The following is a 22,509-nucleotide window of genomic DNA, read 5'->3' on the forward strand; positions in this document are numbered from 1 at the left end:
TTTGGTCCAGTGCCTGAACAGCAGAGCATGCACTGCTTCCAGGCATATGTGCTCAGGTAACTCCAAAAATCACTGAACTGCATTGCTCATTGTCCAGAAAACTAAAAAATGGGTGGAAACTGTTTCACAGCTGAGTAGTAAAACTGTCATGTCACTATCATTTTTTTGAGTCATAAAAATCCATTTCTCCTGAGATTGTCTCCTATGAATCTTTGTTTTCTAGCCACTTCCCACAAAATACCCAAAAAGCCCTCTATGTAAACCAAAACTGTGTTAAATAAAGTGGTGTCTCTTTCTCTTGGGTCTAAATACTATTGATGTTTATGACAGTTTTTCCCTGACAGACCCATGCAAATCTAGAGCTGCATATAACCTACCAAAACTTTGACATTTTTCCTATTATGCAATATGCATTTGCATTTAGTTTACAGCAGCATGAATTAAATGGGGAAATATCTTACAAAGCAAGGTTTGAGTTAGGATGTTGTGTAAGCTCTGCATGAAAAAAATCCTGCTTTTCAGTCTGTCTGCCTTCTTGCTTGGTGTATTGTTCTGTGCAATGTTTTTTTCTGAAGGTAGGTGGTAAATGTACAGTACTTCAAGTTTGCAGTTTCTTCCCTCCCTAGTGTTCCTTTGCACTGAGCTTCATTCCAAGACTTTTCCAGTGCGTTCCTCCTAAGCAGAAAGGAACTAGTAAAGTGCTGTGTGAGATCATTAACCTCTGAGCTTAGTTTGCATGACACTTTAGTAGCTCATTCCCTGTCTTCTCTGGAGATGTTGGCTCAAAATGAGATTATTCATTATCAAAAGTTTTATGTAACATATGTACTTTAATTTTTGTAGGATCCAGGGTCTCCCTGGGGTCCATGGCAAGAAACTATACTAGTGACTCTCAGAACAGATGAGGCAAGAGAATTCACAGGGGAGGATTATGAAGGACAGCAAATAAAACTCTTTAGATTTAATAAGGAGAATCATTAAAGGTAGCGGAAATCATATTCATTGCCACTAGCTGGTGGTCAAAAAAGTCCATAAGTGAACCCCCTTGTGCATTTCTCCCTACCCTACTCTTTGCACCAGACTGCAGAGTTGCTCCTGAGGTCCCTGTTCAGCATCAGGTGGGTGCCTGCATTATAAATTCTGTATTGGTGGTGGTATTGTGTGGCAGAAGGAGAAATGAGAAGTCTGAACTTTTGTCGACCCACGTCTGACAAGTGCTGTGTAGATCATTATCATGGAGATTGCTGTAGTGATGAACCTTACCTAAAACGTTCTCTGCTAGCCTGGGCATGTATAAAATCAAAGCAGTGGTGTTTTCTATCACTGGGTGGGATTGACAGTACACTTGATCGTTCAAGGACTCATCAGACTCCTTCCCCCTGCAGATTTGGTGCCTGAGCTACTGCTGCCAGATCCGGCTGCCTCCACATGGTTTTCAGCGCGCTTCTTGTGCTGTTCACATCTAGGACTGCGCGCAGCCATTATTTGGTTCATGTCCCTTGCAGCAGTCGTGTTTGTCTGGTGCTTCTGAGCTTTGTGCACGAGGGTTGCTGGACTAGCAGCAATGGCAGGGTTGTTTCGGATACAACAGTAGGATGTCAGAGGTGTTGGCTGTTGGGAGCTGGCCCAGCTTCCTCTTGAGGCCAGACCTTACTGCTCTTAGGCTTCACTGCAGGGCTTGAGGCATACAGAGTAAAGAGGGCAATTATTGCTCAAAAGGCTTTTATTTTATAGGAAGCCTGGTGCTTGAGTTATAGACCGAGGTTACAGTGAAGATACTGTATCTTGTAGAAATGCCCTTATGTAATCACTGCTAAGAGAGAACCTCTCTAGAACAGCGTTGAAATAAAGCCCATTCTTCAAAACTCTTTAATCTTTTCCCCATGCATTGTCCCCCTTTCCTGAACTAGCAGCTCTTGCATTTGATTTTAGAAACTGAACTTGCCCTTTTGTAATATGAAAGAACCTAGAACAGATCTACAGTGATGTATAGCTCTACACTGTCTCATAGTCTTAGAGTCCAGTGAGTAAACCCTTGATTAGTTCAGTTTAAATCACACATTTGTTCATCAAAACCAGTGAATGCGAGGTAGAACCTGGAATGTGCCCCAAAATCGTAGGGTTTATGCAGAACCCTCTGTCAGACCTGTGTGATGGACTTTATGGGAACTAGCATGGGTGAGCCTGAGACAGTCATGCACTTCCCTGGGTCGTTGGGGTTGGGGGGGGGGGGGTGCTGGTGGTGTGGAAATGTTGGGGTTTGGGGTTGGTTTGGTTTTGTTTTAGGGTTTTTTTGGGGAGGACATAGGATGAAGACCTGGTAGATAAAGTCCTCTTGGCGCCTGAGGTTTTGGCACTCAGCTATTAAATTGCTTTTTTTTTCCCTGAAACACAGGCTGGCTCAGAAATCAGTTCTGGTTTGGGCTTTTGCTTTCATATCTTTTCTTTCAAAATTTATCAGAGAAATGAAACTCGTTGCTGGTTCCAGTACACTGGCAGTGGTTCAAGAGCTGCCACTAAACGTGAAAGATCTTTTATTCTTTCAGAAAATCCCAGTAGCAGCTCATGTCATTAATTGGTGGGAGCCAGAATCTCTTCACATCTCTTGCCCACAAAAGTCCCTGGAGAAGTTGGGGAGTTTATAGTACTGTACTATCTTTAATGCAGTTGTTAAATATTTTTTCCTTATCCCACTTCTAATGACAGTGTCTCTCTGTTAAAGGCAGTAAAACTGTCAGTGCTGTACTTGGACTTCAAATACTGCTATTGTCATGTTTATTTAATGACAGCAGATAAAGCTTTTTCTGTTTCCAATGCAGATATTAAGTTTCCAGAGAGACATGGCTTTTGAATACTTCTGAATGGTCTATTATTGGATATTTAGGAACAGGTGGAGTTTTTAATTTTTTTTGTTTCAACACTAAATAAGACTTCAGTATATTGATGATGAGCATATGTGCTAGTACTCCATTAGGTATGCCTGAAACCTCACAGACTGCACTAACCCTGGATATAGTATTATCCTGATCTCTTTTCCTTTCTTCTGTCAATTAAATAGCTAGATGAGCATTTAAAGAATTTTCCGGAATAGTTTAGTGTCTTCCCTATTTGGAAATTTTTCTGTAACTGTGTTAAATCAGCTCTGTGGTTAGGACAGCTGACAGAAGGGGATGTCTTTATTTTTAACCATGTAATGTCATTTGCACTGGTGACCTAACTCCCTTTCCCAAGGAGCAGTAATGCACACGGGGCAGGCATTGGTGTCTGGATGAGCCCGATACAACTTTAGAAAGTGATGGATGGAAATTTCTGTACCGGGTGCTCACTACAAATAGGAATAAAACTCATTTAACACCTTGTACTGCGTTTGATGTTTACCCCTCTTGGTCCCTCAGCAAGACAGGAGATCAAAAAAACCCACCATATATGGTCCAAGGTATAAACAATAATGAGGAGTATGTTAAAATGCTATTTAAAACAATTTCCTGAAGCCCAAGAATAACTACAAAATATTTTACTAAATTGTATGTGTTGAGGGTTGCCTGTGCTCTGTTATACGTGTGTTACACAAGTGCATCTCAGCGAAGGGAAATGTTTAAAAAGGCAGGAGTGAGGAAGGCAGGTATTCACAACCAGGTGAGGAGGGATCTGTTTTGAGTAACTGATATATCGGATTCCTTTACTCACACTGTACAACTAGAACTGGTGGTTTTATGGATATTCTGGAGAAATGGAGTGGAATAGGGATCACTTGTTTCTCGACGTAATGGTGGTGTTGGATCTCCCTACAACAGAGTTCACAATATTGCAGCATGCAAACATCTTGGGACAGTGCTTAGACATGTCTGATATGTCTGTACTGTATGCAACACCAGTATTTGTCTTTTCCCTTAATTTTACACAAGGCACCAAGGAGGAAAGACAAGAGCCCTGCCTTTGAGTCAGTCCCAGAGACTCAACTCTACAGCTCTAAGCAACACCCAGTTTTCCAGCAGTGAGATGACAAGAAGCTCAGGCCAGAGTAGGGACTGAGTAGAGAATCCTGCATCCTGCCTGGCAGCATTGTGCAGACTTTCATGGAGCACACTGCAACCTAAATGCACAGACTAGGATTTGTATGAACAAAATATCTTTGTCAGAAAGAAGACACCATGGCATGTACCACTGATTGAATAAGTTTCTGTAGATGGTGAAGTGCAGAGCTGCCATGCTGAGGTGGACGTGCTGCCGTTGACTTAGGCACCTCTGTGAGCAGCAGGTGCTCAGATGAAGCCTACCTCCTGCACACGTGCACAGCCTAGCAGTGTGTTTGAGACCTGCCGGTACAACCACAGCCACCTGGACTTGAGATGCATACTCCTGAACATAACAGAGAGAAGCAATTTTTCTTTTAAAATATACATTTTTTCACATCCCCTTAATACATGAAGACGTAGTCTTGTCTTTTGCATGGCAGAATTATTTCTGTGTAGCCTATCTCATTTAAAAATAAATAATTTCTGTTATGAAAAGACTGGAAGAGTATCCATCAATTTGACAGGTTCTAAAAATCTTTCTAAACCAATTCACTGGCAACAAAATGAAGGGACAGCTCATTTCCATGGTGATGCCGACTGAATCACTCTAGAGCAGTTGAAGAATGGATCCTGACCTGGGTGGCTGCTGTGTTGAAGTCCAGTGACCATACAACCAGCAAGTACTCTCTGTGCTATATATCCATAAAAAAAGCTTATTATCATTCATGCTTGTTTTTTTTTCTTTGCATTCTTTAAAAGCTTCAAAAGCACTGGGTTTCATGTCTAGTGGGTAGTATTGTGTTAAGAAGTACACAGAAATGTGCAGAACTGCAGCTGAAGAAAAGACACTCTCTTCCAAGAGCATTTGGCTTCTCCTAAGTTCAGTTGTTGGCACAGCTTGTTCTTTAGCCTGAACCTACTCTAAGGAAAAAGTTGCCCAGAAAAGTTTAATGAACTGAGGTCAGTTTTTCTTCTTTCAATAAAATGCCTTGTCTAATCCAGTGATCTCACAGAGAAGAAATCATGAGTCATCATTTACGGACATAAGGAAGACTTTTTATGCTTTTACATCAGATTATATGTAGATATTGGAATTCCATTATAATGCTTAACATAACTTTTAAATGCTTGTTTTAAAGAGATGCATAGTAATCATCCTTAATTTTAAAATAAATTGTGTACAAGATCTTTTGTTTTCCTTTATTTAAAATGATTTACTGGGGAGATAAGTATTTCTGTAATGAGCTACATGAACTGACTTGCTGGTTATGTTCCCTTTCACGCACCTTAGAGTTAGATAACGTCCTTTCATGTTCTTTTTATTCTTAGAATGCTTTGTTTCTCATTTTGCATGAATTAGTCATTGAATGGAAATATATTTGACTACGTAATGAAAAGAGCATACTATGTGCCTGCAGAAGAGGCCTACACTAGTAAAAGTAGTTTCACTCTTAACTAGGAACCTCTTATAAGGTTTGTTTGGTTGTGGTTTTTTTTTTTTTAAACTTAAGCAGAAAATTTTTTCTTTTTCAATGTAATTCAGCTAACAGTCTTAACATTGACATAATTGTCACATTAATTAGTAAGTCTGTAGTGGGTACAGTTTAAAAAACAACAACAAGAACAGCCCAAAGCATCGAATTATTGCCATTTTTGCAACTACAGTTGATTTTTATTTCCTCTAGCCTTTGAAAAATCTTTTCTTGTCCATAGTCCTTTTTTAACAAGGTAAATAATCTGCACTATGTTGCACTGGATTTATTATTTGCCAGAACCTCAAAATGCAGAGGAGAGGCAACCTTGTTGAAACCTGGTAGTTTTGAAACCAGTAGCACTGAATGTGTGGATTGAGATGGTCAAGACAGACAAGTTTCTCACAGGATATTGGTGCACCTCCTCAGGGCTGTTTCATATTGAGTTATTTCAGCTCCCTGTGATTCATCCCATTATTTTTTTGTGCACACTCATTCATTCCCATGATAACTTCACTTGGCGAGGATGAACACATTAGTAAGAGCTTGCCTGTTTGGGAAACAGAGCAGCTGATCTGCTTCCACAATTACAGTGACCACCTTCTTCACAAAGGTGGACCCAAAGGTTTTGGACCCTGTCCCAAATCTGGTGTACAGCCCCATGGCTGTGGGCATCTTCCCAGACCTGTGCGCTGATGTCCAGACACAGAGTGCCGCTGTGACAACAGCTACGGTTAGTTACGGTGAGAAATGACAGAAGGATTTGGCCCTATTGCTATCGACAATACGATAGCATTTTTATCAGCTGATGAATTGTCCCTGAAAAAGTCTTGGTGGTTTTGCTTGAGAGCTGCTGAAGAGCTGCTGATGTGCTCGTTGCAAAAAGGCTGTTAGACTTAGGAGATAATTATACCGAGTTTTGTATGTTTTGAGTAATTTGTGAGAGCTTTCTAACCATGGGACTTGCTGACCCAGTGAAATCTAGTTTTTAGAGCCCCATGCTGTGTAAAAGTGTACACCTGAGACATTTCTGAAATGATGCAGCTTGTATACTGCACAAATACACAGATCTTTGAATTATTTGCTGAAAAATGAGTTTGGATGCAGGGCAGAATGAGCAGAAACCTGATTTTGGATATATGCAATCCAGGAACACATAGTGGTGCAGCCCTTAGCTTGAAGTTTGCAGGATAGATGACTAGTTGTTGAATTGCTTTATTATATTGCATGGTATCTCTGTTCAGACTCTATTTGTGCATGTAATGTCTTAGATCAATTTATATGATATTATTTTTATTATATTAACGTATTGCTCTAAACTTTTACTGGCTAAAAAGGGCTGAAATCTGCTTTTCCATGAAAATGAGGCAACAGTAGGAATGACAACCTAGTCTTCTCCATAAACTGTATTTCCACATGTTCCATGAACTGGAAAGAGCCATACTTGCTTGTTTTTTTCCCTTGACACTATCAAGTGCAAGTTATAGATTTGCTACAGGAAAATAAGGCTTATGTTTAACAATAGTTTTTTAGATCCCTCTTGTACCTACTATTGCATACTAACTTTGCTGAAAAAGACTAAGTAGAAGGGGGTGACGGGTTAAAATCTATTGTGCTACACTAACACGATGCTATCTTGGATAGCTAAATTTTCTAGAGAAGTTTAATACATTTAGTGTAAATCAATAACACATGGAATACAGTATTATATGGAGAGTTTACTAGTTAAAATTGGAGATGATAAGGGTTTGAGGAACAGTAAGGCAGGTAACAGTTGGCTGTAATTGAGATGACAGTGGGCTATGCAGGAGATTACTGGTTGCCTGGTGCTTTACTTGGTGACACTGCTACTAGGCATGTTTTGATGAAATTATCTGATCAATTAAAGTTTAAGAGAGCTTCTATTAGAAAGAGGCTTCAGAGATTGGACCAAAACAAGTGGATGACACTGAGGACTGAAATAATAAATATTTAATGACCCAGATGATACATCAGTCCAGATCCTTTGCTCAGGAAACAAGCAACAAGCGTCTCAAGTGTGTGAAGGGCATGGATTGAGTGACAGGGAGCTGCCAGTATGATATGATTATGAGAAAGCAAAAGTAGTCCTGAAAATGCGTTGGGAAGATTTTCTAGCAGAGAGGAAGCCACTGATGCATTTGTGGAGAGGCCTGGAGTACTGCATCGTTCTAGGTGCCTCTATTCGAAGATGGCAACTCCAAACTGATGGGGCAGAGGAGGACTGCCAGGCTGCTTGTCGCCTTGATCATCCTCTTCAGAGAAGGATAAGAGTTTGGCTCCTTCAGCATTATGCTCAATGGGCATCTGATAGCACTCTGAAGACCCTGAGGAGAGGGGAAGACCCTGAAGCTGAAGAGCTCATTGTTGGCACAAATCTTAGTAAATAGAAGCTGAAAACCTCAGAACCTCATTCCTTTGCTTAGAGGTTTTCCTGAAGCAGAACAACGAAACAACAGACAGCAGATTGACCAAGGCCTACCCTGAGAGCAGGGGAAAGGCTTCTGCAGAGGACTGGATGAGCTGATACAAGTGTGCTTTCCTGAGCTACCTAGGGTGTCCCAAATCCTCATCTGAGGCGTTGAATGAACAGTGGTGGTCCAGTCCTTGGGAAAGGCAAAGAACAAAAAGCCATAGCAGTTTTTAAATACTTTCGGGATGTGTTCAGCTGAGATGTTGAGTACTCCATGGATCCAAAGAATGGGCTACCCTCATCACCTTACAGAGGTTAATCTGAGGTTGATGTACATGGCTGCTGTAGGAGTTTGCATGTTTATTTTTCCTCTCAGCAAAATAATTTAATTTTGAAGAAGGTCTTGTGCATTCATCATCACCACTTTGTTTTCATTCATGGTTACTTTTTCATTCTTCCTCATGTGTATGTTGTGTTTTTTCTTTTGTAGAACAGTTCGTGTCTGGCTGAAGAGAGACAGTGGGCAGTACTGGCCCAGCATATACCACGCAATGCCATGTAAGTATAAGGCGATGTTCGCTATCTACTGTGTATTTGCAAAATGGCTTTTCTGGTTTTGATGAAGCTTCATGTACCATTTGCAAGCTTACCACCCCATATTAAATATTATTCTTGAACAATCCTCTTGGTTTCTGTGAAGCTTTACCAAGTTGCATGCTAATTCTCCTGAGAGGCATCAGGGATTACAGCAGTAAAAGGATACAGATATGCTAACAGGGGATGAGCATTTAATGCAAACATAGATTAAAAAAAGTGGGAGCTCAAAATGTAGTCTTGCATTCTGCCACTAATGGAGTCCATAAAGCTTTGCAAGTCTCCAGTATAAATCACTCTGCCCTTCCTACTGCATGTGCTCAGTCCATTAGAGTGCAATGGTAAATGGTTTTATTTGATAAGAACTTAATGTCCTGCAGCAGCTAATATGATAGAGAGGATACTAGACAGGGAAGGCAGCTCTTCCAGTGAAGAAGCAGAATCATTTTACCCCTGCAATTAAATGTGGAAAACCAAGTCTCCCTGATGGATCCCTCCAGTACGATCTGCTGTATGTCTCCTCTCCCAAAGAGAGCATTCATGCTTTGAAAGAAACTGCAGATCAATGTCCATTTTTCCAAGACAGTTGAAGAAATTGCAGCCCTAGCTGGTTATCATAACATCTGTGGTTGAGTGCAGGAGTATAACTGCAGGTCACCAGCAGCACAGGTATGCTGATGCTCCTCAACCAGTTTCAGATGTGCTGGGTTAGCCTGGCTTTGGAAAGCTTATGAAGCTGACCTTAAATCCACAGACTGGGGAGCATTTATCAAGTCCCATCAAGGTATTCTTACTGTTTGGAGAAATAATTCTTTTAATCTAAGGTAGCTTGATTTGGAAGAGACATCTGTCTCTGTGATACGTAAAATATTTAGTAGATACAAGTTTTAGTACCACAGCAACATCAGCTTGGGACCGTAGAGTGGTCATGGTGTTTGACTGCCTGCTCTAAGAAAACATTCATTTGGTAGAGAGGAGAGTCTCTCTTCTTCCTTTGGTGGTGGACTAGCTCATTATGTCAAGCCTCAAAGGTACTTTTTGCTCAAGGTTTTGCACAAAAAGGTATTGGAAACCAGCTAATGATGTGGCAGGCTGTGGAGCTCTGTCACAATCACTAGCAGTGGCCTGAGTTCCCTTGACCTGTCCTAAGAGTTTTGCTTTCCCCAGTCAAACCATTATGAAATGGCTATTTTAGCAGTTTGGCAATGATACTTCTCTTTCTCCGTGTGATATTTTTGCATACATTTGCATTTTCAAATCTTGTTAGGTCCTCCTCTGGTCTTAGCAAGGCTGCATTATTGCCAGTAATAACAGCTTCACTGGAAATTATGGAGTAGATCCAGATCCACTCAAAGGGGACTATTTTAAAGCTCCTTCATAAATTTGAACACCTGACACTGCTCCTTCACTTAGAAGGCTGTTAAGCTTTTGAGCCATGAGATATTAAAATTATGCTATGTTACTCACCAATTTCGAGAATGATCAGGTATAATTAACAACTGGAGCAATGTCAATTACAGCATTATCAGCCATGATTTTAAGCTTGGCAATCGTAGGGAGAGCTCTGAGTCAGCTTCTGCACAAGTCTGACTTGACTGGAAATGATTATTTTGTCTGTTTCTGTGTGGATCGCCTTTTTGATGGTCCTCTGCTTTAGGTTCACATTGTTTTTTGTTGTCTTGAGAGCAACAACTGCCCAGAGGTTCTCCATGTAAAAATGTAGTAGGTACAATGGTGCTTGTGTGCTTCTTAGCAAGCTGCATGTGGCGGTCCCACCTATAGATACACCATTAGCATGACTCGTGACTTTGGTTACGGTGGTGCATGACCCACACCCTTTCGTGATTTGATATCGGGTAGCCTTAATAACTGAGTTTGTGCCCTGGGTACTCTGGGAGATGAGGAGGATGAGGAGTTGGTCCGAGTCAGCCATGTGCTTTGGTCAAGCTCTGCACCCAAATGGGGCCATCAGTGCATTCTGAACATGAAACCCATTAGATACCCGGAAAAAGGTCAAGATTTTAGATCCCTTCTGCGTAGGGACACTTGCTGCTGTTTAGAGGTGGGATTTCCCCAGTTACAAAGTTTTATGCCCTGCCTGTGGGTGCTTCTGTGGTTGGAAAATTCTGGACAACATGGTGGCCACATTTTTGATCATCTCCTCTAGCCCATGAGAAAGAGCGAGCTGTGGGTGTAACAGTGTGTACACTGTTATATTGTCAGTAAGGCAAACTAGGTAAGATGGAAACCTGGCTAATGTGTCTCCATCATGCCAGCATTGTCTCAACAGTATTAAGAACAGACCTCTGACAAGCAGGTTAACCCACCTCATGGTTAGATGTGTACCCTTGGTTACACATGTGCAACACAGATTATAGATGTGTAACCATGGTTAGATGTGTGACTTTTGGGCAGTGTCTGTACAGGAGAAAAAATAAAAGCTTAGTAGACAGAAATTTATGAAAGGGAAAGGAATTGTTGTTAAGAGAAGTAAGCTTTGCCAAAAAAAAAAAAAGCCACCCAAAAAAGCCCCAAATCCAACCAAATAAAAACCTCTCACAGATGTGGAATGGAGTAAAGGATTTATTGTAGTGAGGACCAGTGGAGTATCCAGTCTTTGAGGCAGATAATACACTGTCTGTCTTATGATGATTTTCACAGCTAACACTTTGCTTTGAACAGAAGGTTAAAAATACTGCAAAGCAAAACATGCTCCTTCAGTCTTAAACTATGCCACTTTTAGGCACTTCAAAGGTACCCTGAAACTGCAGGTACAAAGTTTGTATTTCTCTTCTACTTCTGTCAGCCTCTAATAGAGGTGACACACTGTTGAGAGCATGAAGTATGTAATTGGGCTTTTCCTCCATAATTCATTTTCCAAAGGCTAAAATCAGTGTGTATTTGCCCTGTATTTAAGATAAAGACTACAGCCAGACTTCTGCATCAGTAATATCCTGCCTGTCCTCTGTAGTAGTTCAGATCAATCTTTTTCCAGTCTGAAATCCAAATCATAGCTAGGTACTGAAGTAGAGGGCCTTCGGAGTGCTATTATTTTTCCTGGCTATTATTTTAAAAGGATCTTAAACATCTCAGAAGCTTAGCGTTTGGGGTTTTTTGTTTTGTTTCTTCTTTCTTTTTTTTCCTCCCCCTCTTCTTAATGTGCCGAAGTGCTTAAGTATCTGAATGTCATCTTATTTTCACTAAAGCATAAGCTGCTGCAGTCTTGTTACAACTGGCATCACTTTAACTACATTAGTGTAGGTAGTGTGGACATAATCTTAGTGCTGACATAATGATTTTTCCAAGAGCAAGTGTTACTGAAGAATTCCCTTAGGAAAACAATTATAGCAAAATAAGTATCTTTACACTGCTATGACTGTGTACACATGGGTCTGGAATTTAGAAGTGACTTTTTTTGCAATCAGCTTGTGTCAAGCAGTTGCTTGCACCTTTTGTGTCTGAAGTGTTTCAGGCTATTTGGGAAAAGCATACTTCAAATAGCTAATTTACCTGAGACTTTCTCTCTGAGCTGTTTATTGCCTTCAGAGCTACTAGTAGCTCTTTCAATGTATGCAGTGTCTAGCATTTGAAAGCTGGTAAGTAGACTATGCCTGTTCTGGCATTAAGTGTCTTTAAAACGATTTGATGTTTATTCTGCTCAGAATTGCTTTTTTTTCTGTCTGCTTTTCCTACAACTGTCTCATTCTGCTACAACCCTAGAAGCCTCTATATAGGAGTAATGCACCACCATATGAAGGCATGATCTGAGTTTGCCTTGTCTGAGGGAGAGGTATAGGAATGAGCAATTTTGTCACTGTTAGTAGCCCTAATTTAAGTGTTTCCCTTCTGGCGGTTTCCTTGAACTGAAGCCTTCTCTTTGATTTAATTCAGTCAACCCTTCCAGGAAAGAAATAAATCAAGGTGCCTGCCTGGATGTGGATCTGGTAGGCTTCCTGCTTGCAGTTGGTTGTCCTTTAGGAGATGTTTCAAGGGAGAGTCAATACTGAAGGTAGAACAAGTTTTGTTAAACAGTTAATATAGACTCTCCTTCATATAGCTTTCCTGCCAACTAAACTAGTGAGGAAGATTTGCTGAGCTATAGACTGTTTAATCCTAGGTGAGACATTACACAAATTGAGAATATACCAGATACACAGTACTGCAAAAGAGAGGACTCCAAGCTTGTTAGTAACAAAAACACTGCAAGTAATCACAATAGAGAGTAGAAACCAAGAGAGGGGGGGAAAAGCAGAACTAAAAGCACATCTGATTGTACTCTATATTTATCACAAGAATATGGTTTAAAAAACACTCTTACCACTATCAAAGGAGCAAGAATGCCTGCCCCTAGCTGCAGTTGGCAATTGCTGCTGAAAAATGATTCCTGAAGGTTTCTGTTGGGACAGCAGGACTCCCAGCTGCATGCTGCTATGTTGAGCAGTGAAAATGATCCCTGCATTCTGAATGCAACTTCACAGTTTCTCAATTAAACCAAGCATAGCTCTTGAATTCTAGCAAAAAAATTCTGGTTTTACCCTTGATATGAACCCTGCCAGACCCTTGAGGGAGCATAGTATGACTGCCTTGTGTGCAATTTAAGAATATATCCTGATGTTTATTAGAGTAATATCGATATAATAAAACAATGGCTAGTTTTCAATACAGTCTTTCATTTTGGCCATAATATGTGATACTGTCATAGCATTGTCTGTGGTGAAACTAGAGTAGGGGATAGCTGGACTCACAGTCCTTAATATTGGCTGATATGTTGATTCCTTTCTTACTGCAGGTATCGGATGCAAGTGTCTGACATAATACAGTGTTTTCTTTTATTGTCAGTAAAGTTCAGGCAAATGTAAAAAACTAAATTATTCAGCTAAGTAATCTCTCAGATTTATACTGAAATGTTGGGTGCCTCTTAAATCAAAACACCACCACTGCTCCTGTATGACATGCCTGTTTTCAGATAACTAGTAAGAAAAAATGAAGGAGCTGGAGCAAGAAATAGCCATTGTTCCATGTCCTAATAGGATAGGGTTGAATGAATTGCAAGAACAGTGGGTGTTTTCTTAATGCTTGTCTATTGGAAGGGGAAAATGCTGAACGGCATCATAAAGCATGTTAGCTAGTTTTAGGTTTTCCAGAACTTCAAGAAAATGAGAATCACACTTTTGTTAACTTCATCAACATGTTCATTTTTTTCAGCTCCATGTTCATGCATGTCTTTTAACCCGGAAACCAGAAGGCTGTCCATAGGTCTAGACAATGGTACAATCTCAGTAAGTACATCCAAAGATTTCTAGTTGAAATGCTTCCCTTTTGAGAAGTATATGTGTGATGTTGTGGTAAGGATATTTTTGCTAGTGTTTGGGAGAGAGACTTTTTACTGCTAGTGGAACTGAAGCTGTAGTTTAGAAAATGGCAGATTATTACAAATTTCATTCCAACTGCCACAAGGAGATTGAGTGGGGTTTATAGTATTTATTAGGCAACTCAACAAACTGTCTTAATTTGCATATCTCTTAAAAAATAACAGTGCAGAAAATCAGCTGTTGTTTTATTGAGTACCTTGTTAATCATACCATACCAACGTTTTCTGAAAGCAACAATTAAGAAGGGAAAAATCATCTTCTGAGAGGCAGAAGGTGGATTTCTGCTCCATATCTAGCTGCTTTTCTAAACTTCAGGGTTCAGATTTTGTTTTTCTCTCACTTTCTTCAGAGGAGTTGCTGCTAACTGGCAGTCCTGTTGCTGAAAGATTTGGTTCATTAACATCTAAGAGAGATCTGTGTGTGTGAAAAGGAAGCAGGGTATTAAAACAAGAGTCTGTCTTTTAGATCTGGGACAGAGGACAGTTGACCTTATTCATTGGATTTTTCTTGTGGGATGATGAGCAAAGAGCTATATCACTTTGTGGGAGGGTCATGGGTTAGAGAGGTGGTTTTTACCTATGCCTCATCAACAGACTCCTCTTCCAGTTTAAGATCATTTTACCATCATTTCAGACTTTTACTGCTGTTTTCTCTGCCTTATGGGCTTTATAGCTGTTTGCACGTTGACATAAGGGCAGCTGTCTGCACTAAAGCCAAGATGGTATTTGGGAAACTTTTGTAAACTGTATGGATTGTGGTTATAAGCCTGGCACCTCAGAAATGTGTATGGTGCATTTTGAGAAGGATGGGCAGCAATGCTATTGTCAAAGAAAGATGTTCTAGCAAAGCCACCATGAGGTGAGCTTGTATGGTCACCTTTCTTTGTGAAACAGGGGGACAATTTTTGCCTCTACAAAGATGAAGAGATTGTTTTCAACCTTTTGTAACTTCTCAGCATGAAGGCTGCACAATCATTTGTGCAGCACAGTAGACCATTCTCTTGAGTGAAAGATTGTCTAGTATCTTGCTTGAAGAGCAGTGGTACCTAAAGTAAAAAAAAAAAAGTTTCTGTGATCTTTTTTTTACATTTTGCAAACGTTTTTTGAGAAGAAATGGCATTTTTGTTACTTTATGTCTTAAGGACTGCCTGAGGTCCCTTTTGGAAGCCGAAAAACCTTATCACGGTCATAAATTCCTTGCTCTGAAGTGGAGAAAAACAGGAAAGGCCTGTTACTTGCAATAGACAGGAGACTTCCACAGACAAGATGAGACTCCTTGCCTAATTTCATCTATCTGAAAGTTAGCTTCCTAGATAAAGTTAATCGTTAGGTTCTGCAGCCAGTAGAGGAGAGGTGAATTGCCTTTGGAAATACCCATGTTACTTACCCTAGAAACTGTTTTAGAATGACATAAATCTCTTTCCCGATTTCTGCGGACATTTAAATGAGGGATTTAGTTTTTAGGTAGCTGAAGCTGAATTAAATTTATCTTTTTTGCTGACCATGCTTGTGTCTAGATGAAGCTGTTACACACTTCAAGCAGGGCCACAAGGACAGCAGGGCACCAGAATAACCCCTTCAGAATTCTTCCTTGGGGTTGGTACTTACTAAGATAGATTCATCTTCCACATAATTTGATCTTGCAGGTGTTACAGGTTTGGCCATAAACAGCACTTTGAATACCTGAGACTGAATCAGGCTCTACCTGCTTATGTGCACCCTTCCCCTCTGCCACTGTGGGAAGTTTACTATTTTTTCCTTCAAGAAAACTACATGATACTTTCTGTCCTCTCCCAGTTTTTGTACTTTATAAAGTGAAAACACTGTAATCATTTTATAGAGCTTTCTTTGCAACAGACGTAGATGTAGGGTCTGATGGTAGATTTAAGAGTCTCCATTCTCTTCCATTTCTGAAGCGGGTTTGTTGTTCTCTGGAAGATGTGGTGAGAGTGCTGTCAGTCACTTGTGTTAACAGGACAAAATCAAGCCTTTAAGGAGATCCGCAATGTGCTGTCAAAATGTACATCTATCAGAGTACAAACTGTAAATTCGCTGGGGTGGGAACTAGCTTGTGAATGGGTAACACATAACTAATATATCAAGATTATTAACTCTCAGAAATTGATTCAGTTGCCTAAGCAGAGGTCTCTAGTGCTATTTTGGGATACACCAGTTGGCATCCACCTGCAGCTCTGGAAAGACGTGGGTCTTCCTTGAACCCTGGGCCATGTCAGCCAGCCCCATGGCCAAGGACTCTGGAATGGTACACACCTGAGTATAGGTTTTGTTTGTCTTAGCAAGACTAATTTGAAACAATGTGCTGATAGTATTTCCAGGGTGAGGATTTACAGAGATCTTAGGCTCAAGAGAAGTTTGTGGTGGATGTATATGTTTCAGTGTGAGGAAGGTTTGCTCCATGAAGGTATAGTTGAGTCTTTGTACAGCAGTGAGCGCTAGATTGGACAGTCTTTTCAGATGCTCAAGACTTCTCTTTTTCTGCTTTATGAAGGCTTTCATGGTACTAAGTCACTGTTGTAATAATACGCTTACCTGAAACAGCCAAGACTGATGACTAACATTTTCAGTATGGAAAAAAGGTAGTAAAGTAGCTCCAAAAAAACCCTCTGAAGAGCAAAGAGTGATCTTGCCAGAAAAAATGTTTTTAATCCCTGCAAGGAGGGCTTTTGGGTTTGCCACCTTGAGCGCTCTGATATATCCCAGCCCCTCCTGTGAAAAAGGGCTCACACAGGACTTGAAAATCTTTCTCTGTTCTGTTAACAAGCACCGACTGAGCTGTGTGGGTGACCCCAGCCATTCTAGCTCATTAAGAAGAGCCAAAAAGCTGCCTAATGAGAACTCAGCGTCAGCAGCTCTGAGAGGAGCAAAACATCTACGTATGGAAGGAGAAAATAACAGTTTCTGCTAGTACAATGTTAAAGAGATGTAGTCAGTGGGTTTGTAGTGCAGATGACACAATGTTATGTGCAATAGGGCATGAATTTCTTGAGCAAGGTGCCCTGTGCTAAAATACCTGTCTATTGACGCAAGTAATACATTTGGCCTTGAGAGGGGAGTGAGTGCAAAGGAAGAACATGTGATAGTGTAAAGGGGAGCAGGGAGTAAAAGATGTGGAGAAAGATTAGAAAATGCAAAACAAGAAAATGCATTGTAAATGATCATATGCTTTCAAAGGAGAAAATGAGAAGCAAGAAATCTTCAGGAAAAAAAAAAGAAGAAAAAATTATATATTATAACCAGTATTCAGGTTAATGGAACTGTGTTTATTTTGTGCTGTATTTGTTTATCTCTTTGGATGGAGCCATATATTAATAGTACATAGCTGTGGTTTGTATTAAAGCATACAGAGCTAATCAATACTTGGTAAACCTTATGAACTGCAGTTGGTTTGATTCACTGTATTATAATGGAGAGACTCAAAAGCCTTTTCAGTCTTCCACTGAAACCGTGGGACTGTTTGGATCATGGAACAGAATGGCTACATCGAATTTGTCAAGGGAAAAATGCAAAGAAAAATGAGAACTTAAACCACACTCTTCATCCCACCTGAAGTTACCGGCATCTGTGTGCCACCACAGTGAAAGTTGGGGTCAGTACCAGGACAGCCAAATAGGTGGCAAAGGCAGACATATTCTCCCACTCTGTGTTGCAGCAACTGAAGCCATTTCCCTTCATGTAATGACGGCAGAAAGTTAGCATTCATAGCAAAAGGTTTTGCTTCAAGTAGGCTTTGTAATAAAGCATTTCATGTGGTGGTTTAGCATTCTTCAGGCAGTGGTTAATGAAAACCACTTCCCCTGTAAGCAGCTAGGGAGGTATAGCAGATTTTTAACATTCTGTGGTTTGTAGAGTTAAGGTGACCTGGTATAGAAATCCAGCTGACTTAATTCATTTGTTACTGCTGTTTAAATAACACTCCCCACTGTAGTCTTCAGCTGCCAGGGGAAAGCTGGGAGGTGGAGCAGGTTAAGGAAAGGAAGATGAAGTAGTGCAATTCAAGAGAACATATTTATAACTAACTTATGAGCAAAAACCTAGAAACAGTAAAATACATAGCTGCCTCAACTCACAGTTATTTTGCTGGAAGCTGGGATCTGTAGATGTTCCATAGATGAGTGTTGTAGCCTCTCCACCTTGGTTCCAAGCAGTAGATATGATGTGTTAGGGGAATCCTGGAGCTGGAAAGCCGTGCAGATTACCTACAGTGACCCCACAGAAAATGCAGAGTGACTTTTTTTTTTTTAATTCCGGTTTGGAAACTGTGGGTAAATACTGGCTTTTCGGTGGTTAGAATGTCTTCTCATGCTCTTTTGCACTAACCATTTGGTTTGCTGTAAATATAGGCTGTAGAGTCCTGAAGTCCAATCTTTTCCACCTGCCTGTTGCACAGGGCTTTTGACAGTGCTTATACCTGAATACTTCACAACTGTATGCTTTAAAATTTAGCTTATCTTGTGTTTATAATGCTTCCCTTATTTTTACTCTATCTCCAGATTAAATGAGTTAGGTTTTACTTCTGTTACCAGGGTAGATTAGTTCAGGGAGTTTCTGTGTAGTTTGCTATAAATTATTAATCTGATGTGGTTTTACACTCGTTTTTTCTTTGTGTTTCTCTGAGTACGTGGTGTACGCATGTAGATACCTGACAGCAGTTTGAAAGCTAATTCATGCAGCGGGGCCACAGAGCCCACCCTTTGCCTGGGTGTTTCCTCCAGAAAGATGTTGCAGAAGTTTTGTTGTGGCCACTCAGGCCCAGCTTTGAGCAACCTCTCCTCTTCAAAACAAGCAGCAGGGACAACCAGGTGCTCAGTCAGTTTAACCACATGGGGTTTTTCCAGGAGCCAAGTCTGCTATGCAGGCTCTTAGCTGCTGTTTTCATCGTTTCCTCGTGCACAAGCCGTATTGGCGGTTAAACAGCAGCACCAAGGCAGCAGGACTGCAGAGCAGTCCCCATAAGTGTGCTCTTCCCTGGCCGCAGGAGCAAGACCGGCTGGGTCACACCACGCATCGCTCCCCAGGCAGCCACAGCCTGTGCTAAGCCACCCTCCGTCCCACGCACAACTGCTTGTTGGCCACAGTGAAGCAGTAGTAAAGCAAGAAAGTCTGCTTCTGAGATACCAGAATAAATACTAACCAATAATGTGATAAAATCAAGGCGGGGGGAAGTCTGGGTTTCTATTTGTCTGAAGCACTGAGATACTTTTGAACAGAAATCTGAAATGTATTCCCACCACAGATTATTGGTGCCTAGTTTGGACTGAGCAACTTCAAGGGGCTCTTACATATTTATATTGAGTTTTCTGAGTGTTCAGGTTGGGGTGTAGTGTATGCACACGCATGGATACATGTGTATACACACATGCATGTGTGTGCACACATAGGTGTGTAAACACGCAGGTTTCTGCACAAGCAGTCCTGAGCAGTAGGTGTTTGCTACATGCCAGATGTCAGGTCTCTCATTTTGTGGTACCTCGGCTCATAGCCATCCATTTCTGTCAACTTTTTTGACTTCTTTTTTAATAGTTCCTCTTCTATCTCCACCATGCTGTTCAGAAGCACTCGTGATGTTGTTCCTTAGGCAGCTTTAAAAAGTGAAATAATTTAGGCTTTTAGATGGAGGTACTCAAAATTAGCAAAAATACAGACAGGGCTGTGGTTGCAAAGAAGGGAGAGCTTACCTTGGTAACGAATTCAAATGAAAACACTCTGAAACACTTTACATCTCTAAGCACTGTTTCTTTTGTTTTTTCTTTCCCCTCCCTCAGGAATTCATTTTGTCAGAAGATTACAACAAGATGACACTAGTGAAAAGTTACCAGGGTAAGAACCATGATCCGTGTTAATTGGTTTGTATTGTCATTAATTTTTGTTAATGTTCTCTTTAAGGAGTGTGAATGGAGAGAAGTCTCCTTTACAGTGATCGATTTTTTTTTTTTCTTCTTTTTTAACTAATGTAAATGGTGGTTTTATCAATAGATCAATAATGTGCTTTGTTCTGAGATTACAAGACTTTTAAAGAGCTGTTTCATGTTCTGTTTTTCCTTTTAAATGTTCCTTTGGTATATCATTCTAGACAGCAAACTGTCCAAAATCCAGACCACGTTTATAGAAGAGGAGGTTTAATTTTTAATCTTTAGTAATCCAGTGTATCTAATGAAACAACTTAGGAAACTAACCCATCTTTTAGAGCTGAGGTGTTTAAGACTGTAGCTTATGGGGTTAGTCTGGTTATATTTCAATAATTGTCGGCTTCAGTAATCTCAAGAGTATCAGTGAATACCTGTCATAGTAAAAGGTCAAGAAATGCTAATCCATACCTTTTCTAATTATATTCTGGTATTCACTAATGTGATGTTTTAAGAAACCTAGCTATTTATCCTTGTCAGACCTCTAAAGAACACTGCGCTTGGGACAGGTATTCTTATGAAAGTAACAAATACATGCAACAATTTATTCTTATATCTCTTTTGCTGTTAGACTAAGAGGTGGTATGATATTATATCGTATCATATCGTATTATATGCTAAGCATTATGTTTCTGTATAGAAGCGCCTGACATGTTGGCTTGAGATTTCTCACATACATTTTAAAATATATATTTACTCATATATTTTGAGTTTTATACCTTGAAATGTTGAGAGGATAATTTAAATCTCTAAATGGAGGCTCTGGGGATCACTTTGTAACATTTAGATTTTAAGGTATGAAGAGAATCTTGATTTTTGCAGAGCATGGCTAACATGCTTCGGCTTTTGAACGTTTTACTTCAGCTCTTTCATGAATGCCTGGTGTGTTGTAAAATTAAGCTAGAATGCCTGCATTTATTCTTAGCTTGTAAAAAGTGAAGAAAAATGTCCAATGATGATAAAATAGATATGTGATTCTTAAATAAGATTGCTGCAGTCTGACTGTACAAGTCTTTAGTATCCGAATTTGTGATTGCTCCACAATCACCAAAGTTTGACACACTCAGGTTTCATATTTAAGGGTCGGCGCACTGAAGAGTCCTGCTGACTGTTCTGTAGCCCCCTTTGTTATTAGCTCATCCATTTGCATGCTTGGATTCAATCTTGCAGGCTAATCACAGCCGAGAAAGCGTGAGCTGAAGTCTTTTTTCCTGCTTATGCAGAATAACATATGCATGAGACCACCTTTCTTGCCGACCTCTTCAGGGGAAAGGCTGAAAATTTTGGAAGGGGGGAATGTATATCTTGGCAATATGGCAGAATAGCCAGTTGACTGTCAGCCTACCCAAGGCCTGGGGAGCACCCCTCATAAAATAAAAAAATAAAAAAAAAAAAAAAAAGAGAAGAAAAATGAAGGCCGTTCTCATGGTCTTCTGCTGCAGTGTACCAGATGAGCTGCTGCTGTAGAGCATTGGAGGAGGCCTTTGGATAGGAAAATGCCATGGAGAAACCTCCGTGAGTTGTCATGTGGGAGAACCCCAAGAGTTCCGATGCCATCCCCCAAACGTTGGACAAGAGAGGACTGTAATGAAGGTCCATTAACATCAGTAGAGAGGTGGTACAACTGACCACAGTCCCAACTGGAGTTGCCTCCTTCCTAGACTGCCTGTCTCAGCATGGGAAGGTTTTTGATCAGTTCTGGTCATTTTGTGCCAGGACTCTGAGATGCTATGTGTTAGAAGGTTTTATCTAAAAACTGTGGACTTAATTTAGGGCAAGAGAAGCAATACTTGTGCCCAGAATAGGCATCATTTCAGTTCTAGCCCAAACCATGGCAATCGCTGACAGCAGATGGTATCTGCCTTCAGGTGTTTAAGCCACTGTGTGCAACGCTCACTGCCTGCTGTGTCCTTTAGGGGCATTTTCCTCCCTCACTTCCAGAGTTTGGTGTTTGGTCTTTTTCTTGTTTAAGCTGATGAAAACTATATTCCTCTAGTTTTAAAAATAGTGGCAGTGTGCAAGAGACCTACTTTTGGGAGTAGAAGGAAAGTGTGGTGAACCCAGGCTGCTGGGATCCCCCAAATTCATGTGTGTGGGGGCATCTCTATAGTAATCCCCTCTGTGCAAGGGTTAAAGAAGCATTAAGGCTGGTGTTCTTTCTGCACATTGCTGGCCACGTGGGCAAAAGTTTGGTTTCGGAAAAATATGCCCTCAGGAATGTGTTAGAGATGCTTTTTTTTCTTTGCTTTTTTCTCTCCCCTCTGCTGGCTTAGGAAAGCCAGACTACTGTTAGTGCTGCAAATGGAGATGGTGACTAGAGAGGTGGAAAGACAGGTCCCAATTCATTGCTACAGGAGGGACAAGACTCAGTGAAGGGCCATTCAGATTCCGTAGGAAACTTTCCCTGGAATGGTGGTCAACAGCTGCTATAACACAGCCAGGCAGGGCATGGGGATGGAGGATGTCTTCTGCATGAAGACATGCTCTGCCCAGCTTACCAGTAATGCTAGCAGCCCACAGTGAGCTGCACAAAGCCCTCTGGGCTGTTCCTCTGTCCAGACCAGCAATGACATGGCACAGAGTAAGTTACAGCAACCCAGGGACAATCTCAGGTTGCCTCAGCTCCACTGGAAAGTGTCACCCAAAGTGCCAAGTGGCAATTTTAGCGGGCAGGCTTTTGCCCGTGCAATAGGGGAAAACA

At 40.8% G+C, this 22,509-nt stretch overlaps 1 protein-coding gene across 1 annotated transcript in view; it reads left to right on the forward strand.

The window, feature by feature from the left end:
• WDFY2 (WD repeat and FYVE domain containing 2) overlaps positions 1-22,509 on the forward strand; it is a 65,941-nt gene that overhangs the window by 26,445 nt on the left and 16,987 nt on the right. Inside the window, exons 2-4 of the mRNA XM_075717067.1 lie at positions 8,410-8,477; positions 13,719-13,792; positions 19,668-19,722. Coding sequence (XP_075573182.1) covers positions 8,410-8,477; positions 13,719-13,792; positions 19,668-19,722 — 197 coding nt within the window. The remainder of the gene's footprint in view (positions 1-8,409; positions 8,478-13,718; positions 13,793-19,667; positions 19,723-22,509) is intronic.

The sequence above is a fragment of the Pelecanus crispus genome, chromosome 1 (assembly GCF_030463565.1).
Source record: "Pelecanus crispus isolate bPelCri1 chromosome 1, bPelCri1.pri, whole genome shotgun sequence".
Classification (NCBI taxonomy): domain Eukaryota; kingdom Metazoa; phylum Chordata; class Aves; order Pelecaniformes; family Pelecanidae; genus Pelecanus; species Pelecanus crispus.